Source organism: Vidua macroura, chromosome 2 (genome assembly GCF_024509145.1).
Source record: "Vidua macroura isolate BioBank_ID:100142 chromosome 2, ASM2450914v1, whole genome shotgun sequence".
Classification (NCBI taxonomy): domain Eukaryota; kingdom Metazoa; phylum Chordata; class Aves; order Passeriformes; family Viduidae; genus Vidua; species Vidua macroura.
This window is the reverse complement of record NC_071572.1, coordinates 70,648,458-70,664,354: the sequence shown is the minus strand read 5'-3', so window position 1 is coordinate 70,664,354 and position 15,897 is coordinate 70,648,458. Positions and strand designations below refer to the sequence as shown.

The window sequence follows — 15,897 nt, the reverse complement described above, 5'->3', positions numbered from 1 at the left end:
ACCCTGTGTCACACTCTCAAAATAACTGCACCTGGCAGGCAGTGCTATAGACTGAGTTGGCAGAGAAAGTAAGTTTACAGCAAGGGTAAGGGTTTAGGCTGACTGTGTCAGTCTCACAGTCAGGTAAGTACAAGTGCTTTCCTGCCAGGGTCACAGCTCCACTGTTGACATGTTCTGACTTAAAGGAAAAACTATTATTTAATTTCTCAGAAGTATTTTATATTGAAGGCAGCTCAACCTTGAATGATACTTAATGTCTGAGCAACAGCTGTAGTAGTAGATTAATTTTCCTGCTCTAAGCAGGAGGTTAGACTAGGTGACAGCCTCAGGTCCCACTCAATCTGCATTACTTACAGCTACAATAAAATCATTTCAACAGTGGTGGTTTGGGTCAGAAAAAAAAAAAATCAGGGATTTAAACTCTGGTTTGTCTGGTTTCAGGGCAACTTCCTCTTTTATTACACTCTTATTCAGTATTCTATAAAACTCTTAAGCCAAACACACAACTCCATTTATTTTACCCAAATTCACAAAAGATATTTATAGAACTGTAAATGGCTTTAACACCTTCTCAAAATACAACATGTCAGAGGCCACTCTGACAGAATGGCTTGCATCCCAACTAACACTTAAGTACAAAGCAGGACAGAGCTATCCAGCTACTGAACAAAGGTTCCGGAAAGCTTGGATTGGCTTACTGTCACAGAGACATGGCTCAGGAATCCATTTTACAGAGACTTGGACAATTTTTACAGTAAGCCACAGACTGTTTAGTAGCTGTCATACCTTGTTCCTAGAGCCTCTTCTAAATCTGGAACAGTTTGAAGAAAAGTGAAAGGCAAAAGGATTTATCTCAGGTGGGGCAGACACTACAGGAAAATGGGAGGGATTGGCTGAATGCTCATGTTGCACCCAGCCTCTGCTTTTGTTTTCAGTCTCTTAAGAAAATGGGGGAACATATCCGATGTCCACAGTGATCTTGGTATAAAGAGGATGCTTAGTCCTGGAAAGGAGCCTGAACTGTAATGTGTTCATTCCATCAGCTTTCCATGTTTTTCTGGTGTTGTGTTGGGAAGGAGGCCTGAGGGAGGAAGAATACATACAGTTAGAAGAAAGAAGGTAAAATATTTGCAGCTGAAGCCACAGAAGAAAGTGTCTTCCAGAGGGCAGAAAAGCCCTGAGACAATTCTTCCCATGATACAGACTGAACAGATTAGAGTGAGTTTACACTGGGTATTCTAAACAAGGAGGACAATTTGGACTGGACCCTGATCAGAGATGGAGACCAGCGAGGTGGCAGCTAGAGTCTCCAAAAAGCAAGACGCTGTCAGCAGCTTAGAGAGAGCTGGGAGTGCAAGGCAGAAGTTTGCAGCCACGGTGTACATAGGCTGCTGTAGGTAGGTTTTTGACAGGGTTGTTATGGAAACCTGAGTTTTGAGATGATAAAGAGAAATCTGCACTGCCGCTATGAGAAGCCTCCACCACACTTGACCCAACACCCTCCTCCAGCTCTTCTATATAAAACAGTCTTTGATAAAGTCTCTCATAGCACCTTTCTCATGTCTTCAAACTAGAATATTGCTTTCCACTATTTTAATGGCACCTTGTAACTCCACACAGACTGAATAGGCAAGGTTTTAATATTGGGAACTTGTAACACAGTGCCTCTTCAAACTGAAATCTCCCTATTTTTAAGGCAAGCAGTATTTTTTTTCTTTAAATTTTACTTCTTGTATAATTTCATGTTTAAATCTGATGTGTTAGCTTTCTAGCTGGTATGTGTCCTTCACAATAGGAAGAAAAGGCAGGAAACTAGGAGAAACCCTTCAAATGTGAAGACAGGAGCCGAATGATTCAGTTGAAACTGACTGGGGGCTGCTTTTAAATAGCCTTCCTAAAGCAGAAAAAGCAGCAGTGACATGAGGCATATGTAATCTTTGCTGGGGAAGATGACAGCAACAGCCAACCTGCCACAAGGCCCAGAGTGGCCCCCAGCCCCACCAGGTACCTCTTCCAAGGCTCTTGGCTCTCTGTCTCTTCATTGTAGTCCATCACTCGGTAGCGTCCAAGGTGAGGTGATGTCCGGACTATTTTCATTCCTGCCAAGTGAATCCTTTAAAACAACATACAAAACTGTTTGCTTGGGCATAGAGATGCCACTTACCAGGCTTATGGTCAGAGATGATTTTCAGTGCTAATGCAATAAAAACAGAGTGCAGAAGCAGCACAGGGCCACATGATCTTCTCTAGCAGGCTCTAGGCCAGGCTTGGGCTAGAAAGCTCCCAGCTGCAGTGCACTTTGACAGGGCACAAGGGGATTAGAGCAAGCAGGGAGTGAACTACAACATACAGAGCATTCAAGAGCAGTTCCCCTGAATCTGACAAATGAGCATTATTCCACCTCCTCCTAGGAGCAGAGCTTTTGCCACCTAGAGGTCCATCACCTAAACTTTAAGGGAAAAAAAAAAATCTCAAACTTGCAGTTTCTGAAAGGAAGCTAGTTCTGAGTTTCAAAACCAGATTAAGCCTCTCTGTTCTTTTGAGAAGTGCCATTCATTCAGATGGCCTGATTAGACTGGTTCATAAAAGATTAGGGATAAATACAGGCACCAGACAAACATATGTAAACTCGGCTGCAGTGCAGTTACATAAGAGAAGAGGAACTGAAGGCTCAGAATTCCAGAACAGAGCTTCTAAGCCCAGCATTTTGGGTGACTTGCAAGCAACTCACAGCCCACTGCTGATAGCACCTATGTTACTTTGCCAATAAAAAGTGCCTTCAATAGTGCTAGGGCTACCAAACCTCTGTTATCACAGGACAGCCCTTAGGCAGAGAAAATTCCTGTGAATGTAAGAATGAATGTTTGCTCAGTTGAGGTTATCTAACTGGCATGTTTGCAGCATTTGACTGCGTTCCATCGGGATCTGATAGAGCAGGAATGTTATAAAGCTGAAAGGCTACAGAACTGAAAATATTTGTTAGGCTAGAGCTATCAGATGATTGTAACACTTCACTGACAGTGTTACAGTTCCATTATTTCACATGGAGTTTTAGACAGTTTCTTGTTTTCTGAACATAAGCTTATGGCACATTTAGTCATAAAGAGACAAAAATCAAGAACACCAAACTAGCTTTGCTGTTACAGTTTTTTGCATTGCAAATAAGACTAAAACTGAATTGTTAATACATTCATTTACTGTTAAGAAGAGTCCAAGAGACTTTCTTGTAGTTGAAAATGTTAACACATGAGTGGCTACAATTAGAATAGTGTTTTCTTCTAATAAAATGTAGATCCTGATATTTGCTACAACTTGTGTTAGAGAGTACTGCAGTCTGGCAACTATAAGTAGCAGCTGGCAGTTTTTTTCATTAACTCTGCTTTTAATAAGCAGTATCCCAGAAAAAAAAATCATCTTTGCACAGAATTTTTTAAAACTGGACATTAAAATGTAAAAAAAAAAAAAAAAATCATTAATTTTTTTGCTACATGGTAAGAAGTGCTTGAGCACCTCCTAAAATCCAGATCCCAGCTGGTCATTGAAGAACAGCCAGTTGGTTCCTAACTTCTGCAGGCTGAGACTTCAGAATGTGAAAAAATCATTAACAGCCATTGTCCACAGCCTCCATGTATCTCTGGGCCAAAACACTGCTAATCATTTGTGTAAGTTTTCTCTGAAAACATAGGCCCTAATTCACTTCCAGAAAGGGCTATTCTGGGAGCTATATAATTAACTTGCCTTCCAGGATTCTCTTCAAAGAAGTGCACTCCTATGCATAACTGGCATGATTCTACCCCGGGTACCAAAAACCAAATTAGATGCCTAAGCTATACTAAGAACAGCTGAATAGACCCAGCATTGTAGTACTTGATGTAAAGATCTATTTTCCTAGCATTCTATTCCTTTCATCAATGCTGACTCTCTAAACAACCATACAACCCTTTAGCTGGCTTTCTCTGAAAGGCAAAGGAGGAATTCTATATTAGAAAATCTGGCTTTCAATTCCCAGATGAATACTGCTTTGAAAAAAAACCCTGTAACTTGTCAAATTATGCAGGACAAAAATAACAAAGGTTTCCATGGTCAGTTTAGTTTTATAAACTCCCCATGAGCCTGCCTCAGTGCTGGATCACAAAGGTGCACAGTGCAATTCCAAAGATGAATAAAGAAGCTGCAGCCATGATTCTGTACTTGAAGAATTCACATTAGGCAGAGCACCTGGAACTAAACTCATCTATAGAATGCTGCTGCCATGGCAACCAAAGTACAAGAAAAACCATCAACTCTTGCTGTCACTGACTCACACTGGTACACAGGCTCCTCCATCACACAGCACTGCAGACAAAAGATAGAATGCCTTGTCCTCCTTAATCCCAAGTATCAGTGATTAGGTAACACTTGGAGCAACCTAAATGCACTTAACTTAAATTCCCAACTGTCTGAGAATTAGTTAAGTACCTTCTTATTTGTCAAGCTTGCAGATTCCTTCCCTCCCTTGGGGCTGTCAACGTCAGTGGAGGCACTTGTCAACTACAAGTGGTTATAACCCCTTGCACTGAAGGCACAAGGATGTGAATTAACATTCTGCTCCCCAGAAATGAGAACGCTTCGTTTTCCCAGCACACAGTGATTGGATTCATAGGTTCTGAGCATCTTCTGACATTAAGCATTCCCAATACCAACAGCATTTGGGGTTATAATGGTACTGCAAGCACATTAAGGAACAATGTCATTGGTTCCTTTCCTAGGGTGCTGCTATGCTTCACTTGCCAGTTTAGATCCATTTCAAGTCTGTCCTGGGCATTGGTACCTTGTAGCAATGTCATCATTTTCACCACCATTGCCCCAGTATGTGTTGGGAAACCCATTCATCTTCATGTAATGCTCTGGAGTCACAGCAGACACACCCCCAAAAAAGGACTTGTATGGCAGACTAAAAGAGAAAACAAACAGGCAAACAAACACCACCCTCCAAAAAAACCCAATCAATAAAAACCAAAGTTCGCTATTGAAGGCTAATGCCTCTCCCCCACAACTAACAGTGTGATCCAAGTCACACATACATTAATTGCATACTTGCAGGCACTCTTGTGACAATGCCAAACCCCAAAACAGTAAACACTGTAATTCCTATCATGTTCCATACCCCTCATTGTTTCCCACTACCTTCTCCCAAAACTACCTAAGTAAAGCTGGTTTCAAAATTCATATCTTGGATCAGTTTAAAGTACCTGTATCCTACCACATTATATTCCACATGATCCAGTATTCCCCCTTATACTTTTTTTCTTGAAGGAAAGTCAAACAGAAACCTGCCAGTCATTTACCAAGCAGAACTAACTGTGGAACAGGGAACTACAGGCAAGGAAACATTCAAGAGTGCATGCTTGTGTCAAAAATATCCTTTTCTAGGAAGAAACTACTGCAAAATCAACACACAGAAAACCTCATAAAGGTTGTGTCTTTCACTGTTCCCACCCATACTTTCTAACAGGAAGTCAATCAACTGGAATATATCCACAGAAAGCAAATGGAGGCACTTACGTGTACTGAAACTTATCCACAGCACTGGCCATATGCTTGGGATAATATTCATCACAAATGTACAGGTTATAATCATTCTCAGGCACCAGGTCAATATCATGCAGCACAAGGCAGTCCCACTCTTCATCCTTCATGGCTTCCCGGACACCAACATTAAGCAGCTTTGCTCGGTTAAATGAACCGGTCCCTACCTGGAAAAGAAAACCTACGTTTCTTCACCAAAACAACAAAGATGCTGGTAGATAACTCAGTTAAAATTTGTTTTAGTCCAAAAGCCTTATTCAAATGAATGAATCAATACTGGCTGCAAATTCCATGCTCCCAGCTTTGAAAATGTCACCCATCCTCTTCACAACATTCTCAACAGTTGTCAGCTTTGCCGTGTCAGGGGCTATGCACCGTTGGCACCTGAAGAAGGCGGACTTTCAAGAGATCCATAAGCCAGTCCTCAGGTGTACATTTGCACAGCAACACTTTTGCCCTATTGTTTACCAAAACTTACAAGTGAGAAAAAGATCTTGGTCAAACAAAAAAGCTTCTTTGCCCTCCCAATACTGGTTTTAATTGATGGATCCAAAACTTGCTCCCTTGCTACTGATCTTCTGCAACACCAGTCCACGTCAGGTACAAAAGGCTGCTTAACCTGCACAGGCTGCCCCACAGCAGGGCCAAGCCACATGTTTGTATTTGATACAGACCAAAAACACACAGCTTCACTTCAGCATTTAGTCTCCAGGTTTTGCTCAGTAGTGACACTGACAAGCTACAGAAAAACCACATGCAAATCTCAAAACGAGGAAAATACAAGTTACCACTGTTCAGGGTTACAAAATGAAAGTGCTACTGTAGGGTGTAACCAAACTCTGTATTCTACTTTCCTCTACATCATTTTCAGACAAACTCTTAATGAAGGGTCTTTTGCAGCAGCTGCCCAGTGCACAGCCACCCCTCAGGCTACAGCTGGGTGCTACATAAGGAAAAAAGAGGCAGCCCTGCGAGGCAGAATGTTTCTTTTTCTTCAAACCAGTGACTCAGCTGTGGTAGCTCCCTCCTGTTGAAGAAGCAGTCCCACCCATCCTGAAGGGTCTCCACTAACAGACCATCACTGACTCAATGGCAGCAGCAGAACACCTGGCAGCAACAACCACCAAGGACTCCAAAAATACTCTGTCCCTCATAGGACTGCATCACTCCATTGTGAAACTCCCTGCGCTGGGGGTCGTACCACCTGAACCTGGCCCGAATATAATCTTGGTCTGAGGACTTGGGACACCACCACTGCTCGAGGGACCCAGAGGAGGACCAGACCTTCTACAGGACCACTGTAGCCATCACTTAATCAGACTGTGACCACCAACCTCACCAACAGGGGGACAGGCTATACTCTGACTTTGTCACTTCAAGCCAGTGTTTTTGTATTAATGCATTTATTGTAATTTCTCTATTAAGTTGTAATTCTGACCTGAAATCTTTCTCAAGGTGATTTTGTGGGGGTTCACTTCTCCCCCTAGTTTACTTTCAAACCAGCACAACCACTTAGTGACAAATTAAAAAAAAAAAAAAAACAGGAAAAAAAAAACCCCACAACAGAACCAAATAATTGCAGAATGATGATCTTGTCAAGTGGTACAGTATTTCAATCATTAGCAGTCATGGAGGTGGGACAGCTATCTGACCTCCTCTCAGCCCATGCATAAAACAGTATTTCCACATCAGAAGAGTCACATTTCTTCTTCAGAAGCCATCCCTTAAGTGGTGTAGCCGAGCTTCCCAGCAGGCACATTTGACTTGGATTTACCTGCTGAATCAGGTAGATAGTGTAACTGAGCTGCTGGCGCTGCAGGAAGGGATGGATGTAGTAGAGAAGATGGCGAAGGTACTTCTCCTGGTTCCTGTAGGGCACAAGGATGGCGGATTTGTAGCGGGGAAAGCAGTGAGGTGGCTTGTAGTGGCCACCAGACTGAACAAAAGGATTTCTTTTCATGATCATCCTTTCACTGGGGAGCACCCTGAAGGTGATGGTTAATGGACCAACTGTAAGGAGAGACAGAAAAAAGAGTAAGTAACATCAGTGATGTTTCTCCACCTTTTTTCAAACCTAGGAGATCAGCTCCATGTTTGCTCCTTCAGACAGCAGCCCCATCATGTGACATTCACATTCTCTGGACAGAGAGACATAAGAGAGAAGCACAGAGAGAAGAGGAGAAAACAATCTTTATCTCTGCTCCTTTGTTTTCCCCATGTGGAATGTGGTATGGAGATTGTTTACCTGAAGTGATTGCTTGATTGGATTCTGGTGAAGGTTGGTTGGGTTCAATGACCAATCAGATCCAGCTGTGTCTCAGACTCTCAGCAGAGTCACAAGTTTGTTAGGTAAGAACTAAGTATGTAGAATAGGATAGTATCTCTTTAAGTAGTATATTAATGTAATATAGTATAGTTTTAATAAAGTTATCCTTCAGCCTTCTGAGCCAGACATCATCATTTCTTCCCCATCAGGGTTCCGTTTTTTCACTATACCACCAGAGAAGAGTTAACAACATCCACAGCAAGTGGAGCAGGGAGAGGTGGCCAGCTCAGCACCAGGAGGACGCACTACCTGCCAGGCATCCCAAGTCCTGGCACGGCCAGCAAGTCTCACTGGGCTTCTGCACAGCTGCTTCTCCCTGGGACTGGCTGCCTACTGCAGTTTTGTGTTGCTTACATGAGATCCTTGAATAAATGGATTCGCTGAAAGAAACAGTGTTGAAAATTATTCAAGATGAACAGACACATCTGCTTTTGCTACCCATTTGGAAAATTTCTCTAAGCCTCTTTCAGAAGAGATTCAAGGACAAAGATGTGCAAGTGGATATTCAGCAGGTCAGGGGAGAAACAGTTTAAAGCCTGGGTGAACAGAAATGCTTTAGAAAATGTCAGTTCTACCTTTAAAAGCATTTCAAGTTCAATTTGATATTATAATCACATGCCACAATGGCCGAATTTGCTATATTATTTCATTTTATACACTGTGATAATCAGGCAGTACTTCAAAATATTGAGAGAAGCAGATGACAGAACAATGAAAGAAAAAAGATGTTATATTTTCAGGAACAGGCACAGGATAGCAAAAGAAACTATATATGACTGTTCTTCTACTCAGCACTTTGTTTTTAAATACAAAATATACAGGATATCTTCAAGAGTTTCTGCCTAATTAAAAAAATCCTGCATTTCTACATTAATTCTTCCATTCTTCAGACGGAAAAATACTGACAAGTCATAAGTGAAAAAGAATCCATATAAAGTGTCAATACCCATTTTAACAAAAACCTTATTGTTACAATATAAATAAACAAATTCTACAATTATCTAAATGCCTGTCCTCCTGGATAGTGAGAAAAGCTTCCAGAAGTAGCAGAAGTCTTGCATTTATACACAAATCAGTGTGTCTTAATGGTTTCTACAACTGTGAACTTTTAAGAAAATAAAACACAGATGCAGAACAAGATTAACATGCAATGCTTAAATGAACTAGGGAAAAATTTTCACCCAAATCATAATTAGAAGCTGGCAATTTCAAACAACAGGTCTATTCAAAAATTCTTTGCAGGCCATGCTACCAAGGGCAAAATGTTTTTTTTGCACCAAAAGTCTGCAAGGCAAGTTTGTAGTTGGTGATGGGTTTTTTTTTAAATAGCTATAAACAAGATTTTCTTTTCAAACTGACAATTAACACTATGGCTGTCCTAAATCAGGTTTTCAGTATCTTGTGAGACTCCCTCTTAAACCACTGAAATAAATTATTCTCTCAAAAACCTTCTGATAATGAAGCATGAGAGAGCAAATATTTAGGCCTGGTGTATAGGAGCTTTCATTTGAGCAGGAGAAGGCACAGGTGTGTTTTAAGACTAAATGAGTGAGTCCAGAATATGCTTCTTTCAGTCTATCCTATAGTCAATCTTTGCTACAATTCTAACAAAAACAAACAAAAAATTTGAGCCTACTCACATCCTGTTTAACCGACACAGAAGGAATCAACATCCCTCCACTAGTTTTGAGGATTTGGGTTTTTGGGGTTTGGTTGGTTGGCTTTGGGTTGGTTGCAGGTTTTTTAGAGCAGTAACAAGGTTTAAGGACTAAATTTGCAATAAAATTCAAAGTGTCCATCCTGAACCAGGGAACATTTTACTACCATAAGGAAGTTAGTATAACTCATATTTCTGATGGGTAAACCTGTATTTGATAAGTGTCTCCTTTCCGTCCCCAAGGAACACAAAAATGGCATTTCCTGAAGGTCAGTCTGAAGAGCCACTGATCCCTTTTCTCATGCTGTCAGAAACATCTGATCTGAATCCCGCTGCATGGGTTTTGTTCGTTGGTTTCTGTTTGTTAGCTTGTTTTTAAAAAGAAAGACTGAGTTTTGCTTATCAGCAAGATTTTGCAATGGCTGACTCTTAAATATCACTTTTCAGTCCTTCTCCAACTATTTAAAATACAGGAGAATTTGAATTTTACTGCATTACCCGCAGCAGGAAAGCAGAGTACATCACCATATATTTGTACCTGAAACAGAAGAGTGCTTCTTCAGAGAATCATTGTGTGGGCTATGAACCTAGGTCACATTTACAGTGAACATTTCATGATGGTATTTCCTACCTCTGTGCATGCAGTTTCCCTTTCCACCTTTAAGAGTCCCATGTTTCAGTCCAACAATGTTATCAACCTGTAGTTTATGTTGCTGTTTAGATTCATGGACTTGCCGATTATCAGATCTTTCAACCTAAAGCACCATTAACCACTGATTTGATGACAACTGGAGCTTTCTAAAGAAGTATTATATTCAGGGGTTTCAACTATAGATCATTACTCTAAGGAAGAAATAAGAAAGGGAATTAATCCCTTTTATTCGCCCACAAAGGCAGGGTTTTGTTTTCTATAAAACAATTGGGTCTTTGTATTGCAGAGTAAGATTCTGCAGCAACAATCATTAAATTCCAGAAAAAATAAGATCTTAATTTGAACATAAGTGTATGAGTAAGAGAATGTGAATAGCTTCACTCCTGTCCTCTCCTTCCATACCCAAGCCTACAATTCAGGAGTGTTAATATTTGCATTTTCCAGGTTTTTCAAGATATAGTGTTCTCCCATGCTGCCTGGCTCCACACCTCAAAAAAATCAGCTTAGAAACTCAATCTCGAATATGCCAAGGGAAGGAAAAAAAAAAAAAATCAGTGTGACTTACATCCCCAAAACCTCTGGCTGCCCTACACTCCTTGGCTACAAGCTACATTCTGGCTCTCATGTCTCCCTGCTGTCCAACTAACAAAAGGCTAATGCAATCTAATCCAATTAAATCCCAAATGTGAGCAGAGCACTTGCAGGCTGGACCAAAGAGGGATAAATAAAACTGCCAAAGCACAGCCTTGGAAAAGGAGGAAAAAAACATCTTACACATACTAGGAAGCACAGGATCCCTGTTGAGGCAGGGTACAGAATTAACACCCTGAAGTGTCCAAACAATTTTTCCATGGCCTGGTTCCAAAGATGTTTCTGTGCCTGTACCATCACACAAAGGGTGTTTAATGAATATGAAACTTCAGTGTATAGAGTTAGGTCTCACAATTCTCTGTCTGTGTTGTCAGCTAGTGCCAGTGACAGCACACTCCCTGCTTGCTTCACTTCCTAGGCAACATATTTGCCTGTCAGGGGACCTACTGACTTTGACCATATCCATCCCACCTTATGAAAGTAACTCCAGGATTTCTGAACTCCCTGCTACGCATTTAGAGTTTGCAGCTGTAATTACCAAGCCAAATCAGAATAATCAGAACTTACACAAGATGAACAAACAGGAACAGTAGCATGGGTGAATGCTGCACTCAGATACAGTGTGCAGCACCACACACTACATTAACAGAGTCATATTCATGTAATTCTACCAGGGCTTGGGGGAAAAAAATCAGACCAACAACTTTCATTTAAGCATCAGTTTATAATGACAGAATATAAGGCTGCCTTAATGGCACCTGAAAATAAATCTCAGCATTCAGTACTGACATCTTTTTATTTATCTTTCAATCCAAGAGGAGAAACTCTGGCAGCATTAGAAAATATAGCAGGAGCTACTTAATACAACAGATGGTCCTGCTCATGAAAAGGTTATGACAGATGGGAGTGAAAGGCAGTAACTACTATAAGAAGGGCTTGGAAAAAAATCCTTCCATAGCATGAGCATATTATAAACAGCAGAGTTACAGACAGAACTTTCAGCTATTAAAGTCCTTGAGGGCCAAACCAACTTGTTCAGCACATGTCATCCATGAAGGAAGGTACCCCTTTAAACCAGAAATAATATAGCCAAATCTTCTAGCACCAAACTTTTTCCTTGTGAAAAGAAAAGATGAACTGAAAAAAGACATCTTGCATGAAATGTGAGAAAGTCAGATTTTGAATTTAAAAGCTACTTAGTTATGTTTAATGAAGTAAAACCCTGGCATATAAACACTTCACTTTTTCTAAAAACAGAGGAGGAAGAAACAGGCAATGGATTATTTGTGTAGAAACTTTAACCTTTGAGGGAACTCGAGTAATTTATTCACAATATTAGTGAAGACACTGAATACCTGCAATGCTTTTCAAGTTGCTGGTCACAAAACATTCAGTGGACACCACTAGGTGTTTAAAAGTACCACTAGTCAGCAGAAGTGTAGTTCCTCTAAGGCAGAGATGATTAGCAGTTATATTTTAATTCTAACTTCACAGTCCTGGAAGAACCAAGTTGCTGCAGATTCACGAGACAGGAAATAGACAGATGAGCTGCAAGCTGATTAACATTCAAACAGTTATCAAAATGATCTACTACATATATAAATGGAAAAAGTGCTGCACTTCATAAAAGCCCTGATGCAGAAACCATTTAAGCCATTTGGCATCCTTCCAGGTACTTTAACACACTTTAGAGTGGGCACAGTGACTTATTACCAGCTCTGAACAGGAGGCTGAGTCCTCAAGAATTGATTTGAAATCTCATTTAATAGAGTTTATGAAATTAATATTAAAAGGCATTGCTCTCTGCAATATAATGCTTCCAAGAAACATCAGTCTCATGAGAGATGATGGCAACAAGTATTCAAGACATTTATAAAGTATTTATATCTCAATTCATATGTGCTCATCACATACAAAACAAGGGACAACTTCCTCCGAATACAGCATGCTTCTCAGTTAAGAAAAAAGCAAAACACCCAGAAGAGGTTGGCATGCAGTGATAGAAGGAATAATTTACATCCTATATTTACAGGGAAATACCACTGAGTAAAAGTTAAGCTGAAGAAGAGACCTCATTTTTCTTAAGCTGAATTTGTATCAGTGCTCCAAATTACTTGTGTTTCACCTCAACAATGGTTCATATGCTCAACTCAGTATTTTCATACAGTAAAGCTTACACAGTTACTTTGCCTCATGGTTGGCTTTTTTTTCTCCCAGCCAGCTTACTGTTTGTTTCTGTCTATGACTAACATCATGTTTCCATTTTAGCTGCGAAGTACCGCCTGCAGGACGATCCCCTGCTCTCAGCACTCTCAGTGATGGGCAGAAGAAGAGTTCTTAAAAAGATTTCCCAGCTCTAAGAGCACAGATTAGTGTAATTTTACTCTGCATTTGCCACCTCCATATACGTCACTACTTTTACTTATCCGATGGTTTGCAGGCAAGCTGCAGAATTGTTTGGTTCTTTCTTTTTGACACTAAAGCTGTCTCCTTTGTTTAGGAGAGAGGATTTTCATCAGTAGTGGAGACAAATTAGGTGCAGTCACGTTTCTGCTGTGATTTTTCAAATAAAACAATTCAGCCTGAAGCAAGGAGTTGTAGCTTTCCAGAACTGAATGGGCTGCAGTGCACTGAGGCCATGACACCCAGCACCTGTGCAAAAAGGCTCTGTGCTATCAGGATTTCAGGATTTAGTAGAGCCATTTCTGAGGGAAATGCTGAAACACACACCTAAAGCTATCTTACAATTTCATCATACATATTGTGTGTATTTAATTTAATTGCAAGCAATAGGGGAAGGAAGACAACATCTCAAAAGAAAAAGCATCATTACAAAGATTGCAGTCTGAGCAGGGTCATCCAAAGGATCCCAGCAGAGTTCTGCAACCTAAGTAAGCAACTTGACACAAGAGCACTGGCTTCCCACAGAACATCCACATGAACCAAGCTCAACCATTTGCTCCTAATGGACTCCCTGTACAGTGATCAGCTTTCCTAGAACAGCAGTCCAAGGCTAGGTGTATACAACATTTAGACACACAGAAACCTGTACAATATGGAAAAAGCTGACAAGAGTAACTTACTATACAGTACTCTAAGAAGGTGATGGCCCCAAACCAGATGTAAGTGCATGCTGATGGAACTTAATCCATTCATGGCTGGCTGAGTCAAAGGGATTCACTATTACCTGAGCAGCACCACCACTAGCAACACACCTGCTTTATAGGTTTGACTTTGTACTGACTTAAAATTTATCAAGTGTTTTAGTACTGCAACAGCTGGATGAACACTGCTCCTAAGATCAGCTCTGGTTTGGTCCTACTGTGAATACAAATTAACTTGTGACCAGACTTTTAAGTCTAACAGAGAAGTTTCTAAGCCTAAAAAATGTGTAACAATCATAGACTAGAAGATCACCATGAAGAGCAAGGTGCCATCCTCATACATCCTCCTTAAGCTGATTTCAAGTTGACTTAATCAATTTATATACAACTACAGGCTTGATATAAGGCTAAGACAAAGAACTCAGGAGTTATAGTCAAAGTCAGAGGTCAATATTATCAGTTTCTGAATTGTTGGGTCATTTTACACAGGACTGCCAAAAAAAAAAAAAAAAAAAGCGCATTACTAACTTCATACATTACCATGCTGTTTTCACTCTTGCTCTACAATCTTGACATCTGTGTAACCAAACTCTCAATATTGGAAATTTGTAGGCCAGTAAAATACTTTTCCTCACACGAGCAATAAAAACAACACGAGTTGTTAACATGAGAAAACTTGTCAATGTAAGTACATGAGCGCACCTGTTTCCAAGTTTGAGGAGGATACAACTTACATTTATGACACGTTCAGGGTTATGAAAGAGGTTCTTTCAAACCACCTCTCCAGGTGTTTGAAGGTTCATACCTACCCAGGACTGGGGACAGCGCTGAGCAGTAGGGCATCGTGTCCTCATTGGGAGCCCGGGTGAACAAGCTGAGGTTTGTGTACACATCGTGCGGCTTCGAGTAATCCACCACCTGAGGCGACTCTAAAAACCCGCGGAACACATGCGAAGGTCCGCCTCGGTAGAGGATCAGGATAAATATTGCTTGGAAGACAAACACAAACAGCAGGAAACAATGATTTTCCATACGGGAGAGGAACATAGTTTTTAGCCCATGCTCCAGGATCAGGGCGGTGAGGAGCTGAACTGCCTTCCACGGGCCGCCGTTCCACACTCAGGGCTACATCGCTGTGCAGACCTTCTCCTCCTACCCCTCCTTCTCCTCCAACTTTCTGAGGCGGCAGCGTGCTCCCCTAGCTGGGCTTCATCAGGACGCCGAGAGCCAGACCTCCCCTTCCCGGTGCGAGCTGTGCCAGGCGGGCCGGAGGAAGGAACGAGCTGGCCAAAGCCACGCCGCTCGGAGCCCCGGGGCAGCGGCACGGGCTCGCTGTGGCACAGGCGCAGCACCCGTCCTCCCCCGCCCGCCTTCCGGCGAGACTACAAATCCCAGAATGCAGGGCGGGGTAGGGCGGGTCCCGGTCGAGCCGTGCTGCCGCGCGGCATGCTGGGAGATGTAGTCATCACCCCCCCCAGCGGCCGCCGCAGTGGGCGAGGAGAAGGATGGAGTGGCTGCTGAACTGCAACCCGTGTCGTCTCCACTTTAAATTGGTTATTAAACTGGTCAGGGAGAGATGAATGGAAATTTAGACATTGCAATGGACTGCCCAGGGAGGTGGTGGAGTCTCTGTCGGTGTGTAAGGAAAGACTGGGCGTAGCACTCAATGCCATGGGCTATTTGCTACGGTGGTGTTCGGTCATAGGTCGGACTCGACGATCTCAGAGGTCTTTTCTAAAGTGATTCATTAGGCGACTCTGTGGAACAGATACACCTCAGCCAGTGCCTAAAGGGACCACAGCAGCCTGGCCACTGTGAGAGAGGCCTCCTGCCCCAGCCATGCTGCCCTGAAAAATTTCAGCTTTTATGCCCCTCTCTTCTCTGGCTGATTTTGTAAAGAGATGCGGCTTAGATTGTGCTGTCAGTCACTTGTCTGCTCTCATGTGCCTGCTTTTGCTTAAATGCAGGTGAGGAAAAAACATTTTACAGATATTAAATT

General features: G+C 41.7%; 1 protein-coding gene across 2 annotated transcripts; it reads right to left on the bottom strand.

The window, feature by feature from the left end:
- Positions 1 to 496: 496 nt before the first annotated feature.
- On the bottom strand, positions 497 to 15,224 carry LOC128803083 (beta-1,4-galactosyltransferase 3-like). Of its 2 annotated transcripts, XM_053969680.1 has the most exons (6): positions 14,708 to 15,223; positions 7,343 to 7,578; positions 5,545 to 5,735; positions 4,811 to 4,933; positions 2,009 to 2,113; positions 497 to 1,081 (listed from the first exon to the last, which is right to left on the bottom strand). In XM_053969680.1, exons 1-6 carry the CDS (start codon positions 14,943 to 14,945, stop codon positions 940 to 942), a joined length of 1,035 nt encoding a protein of 344 aa, XP_053825655.1. In that variant the 5' UTR covers positions 14,946 to 15,223; the 3' UTR covers positions 497 to 939. The 2 variants fall into 2 exon arrangements, with proteins under 2 accessions (XP_053825655.1, XP_053825656.1); XM_053969681.1 differs by lacking the exon at positions 4,811 to 4,933 and having other exon boundaries at positions 14,708 to 15,224.
- Positions 15,225 to 15,897: the final 673 nt, after the last annotated feature.

Coding starts and splice junctions, on each gene's coding strand:
- LOC128803083 (XM_053969680.1), bottom strand. CDS start 14,945: ATGTTCCTCTCCCGTATGGAAAATCATTGTTTCCTGCTGTTTGTGTTT. Junction 7,579..14,707: donor AGCGCTGTCCCCAGTCCTGG/GTAGGTATGAAC, acceptor CTCTCCTTACAG/TTGGTCCATTAACCATCACC. Junction 1,082..2,008: donor AGCCAAGAGCCTTGGAAGAG/GTACCTGGTGGG, acceptor TTCCTCCCTCAG/GCCTCCTTCCCAACACAACA.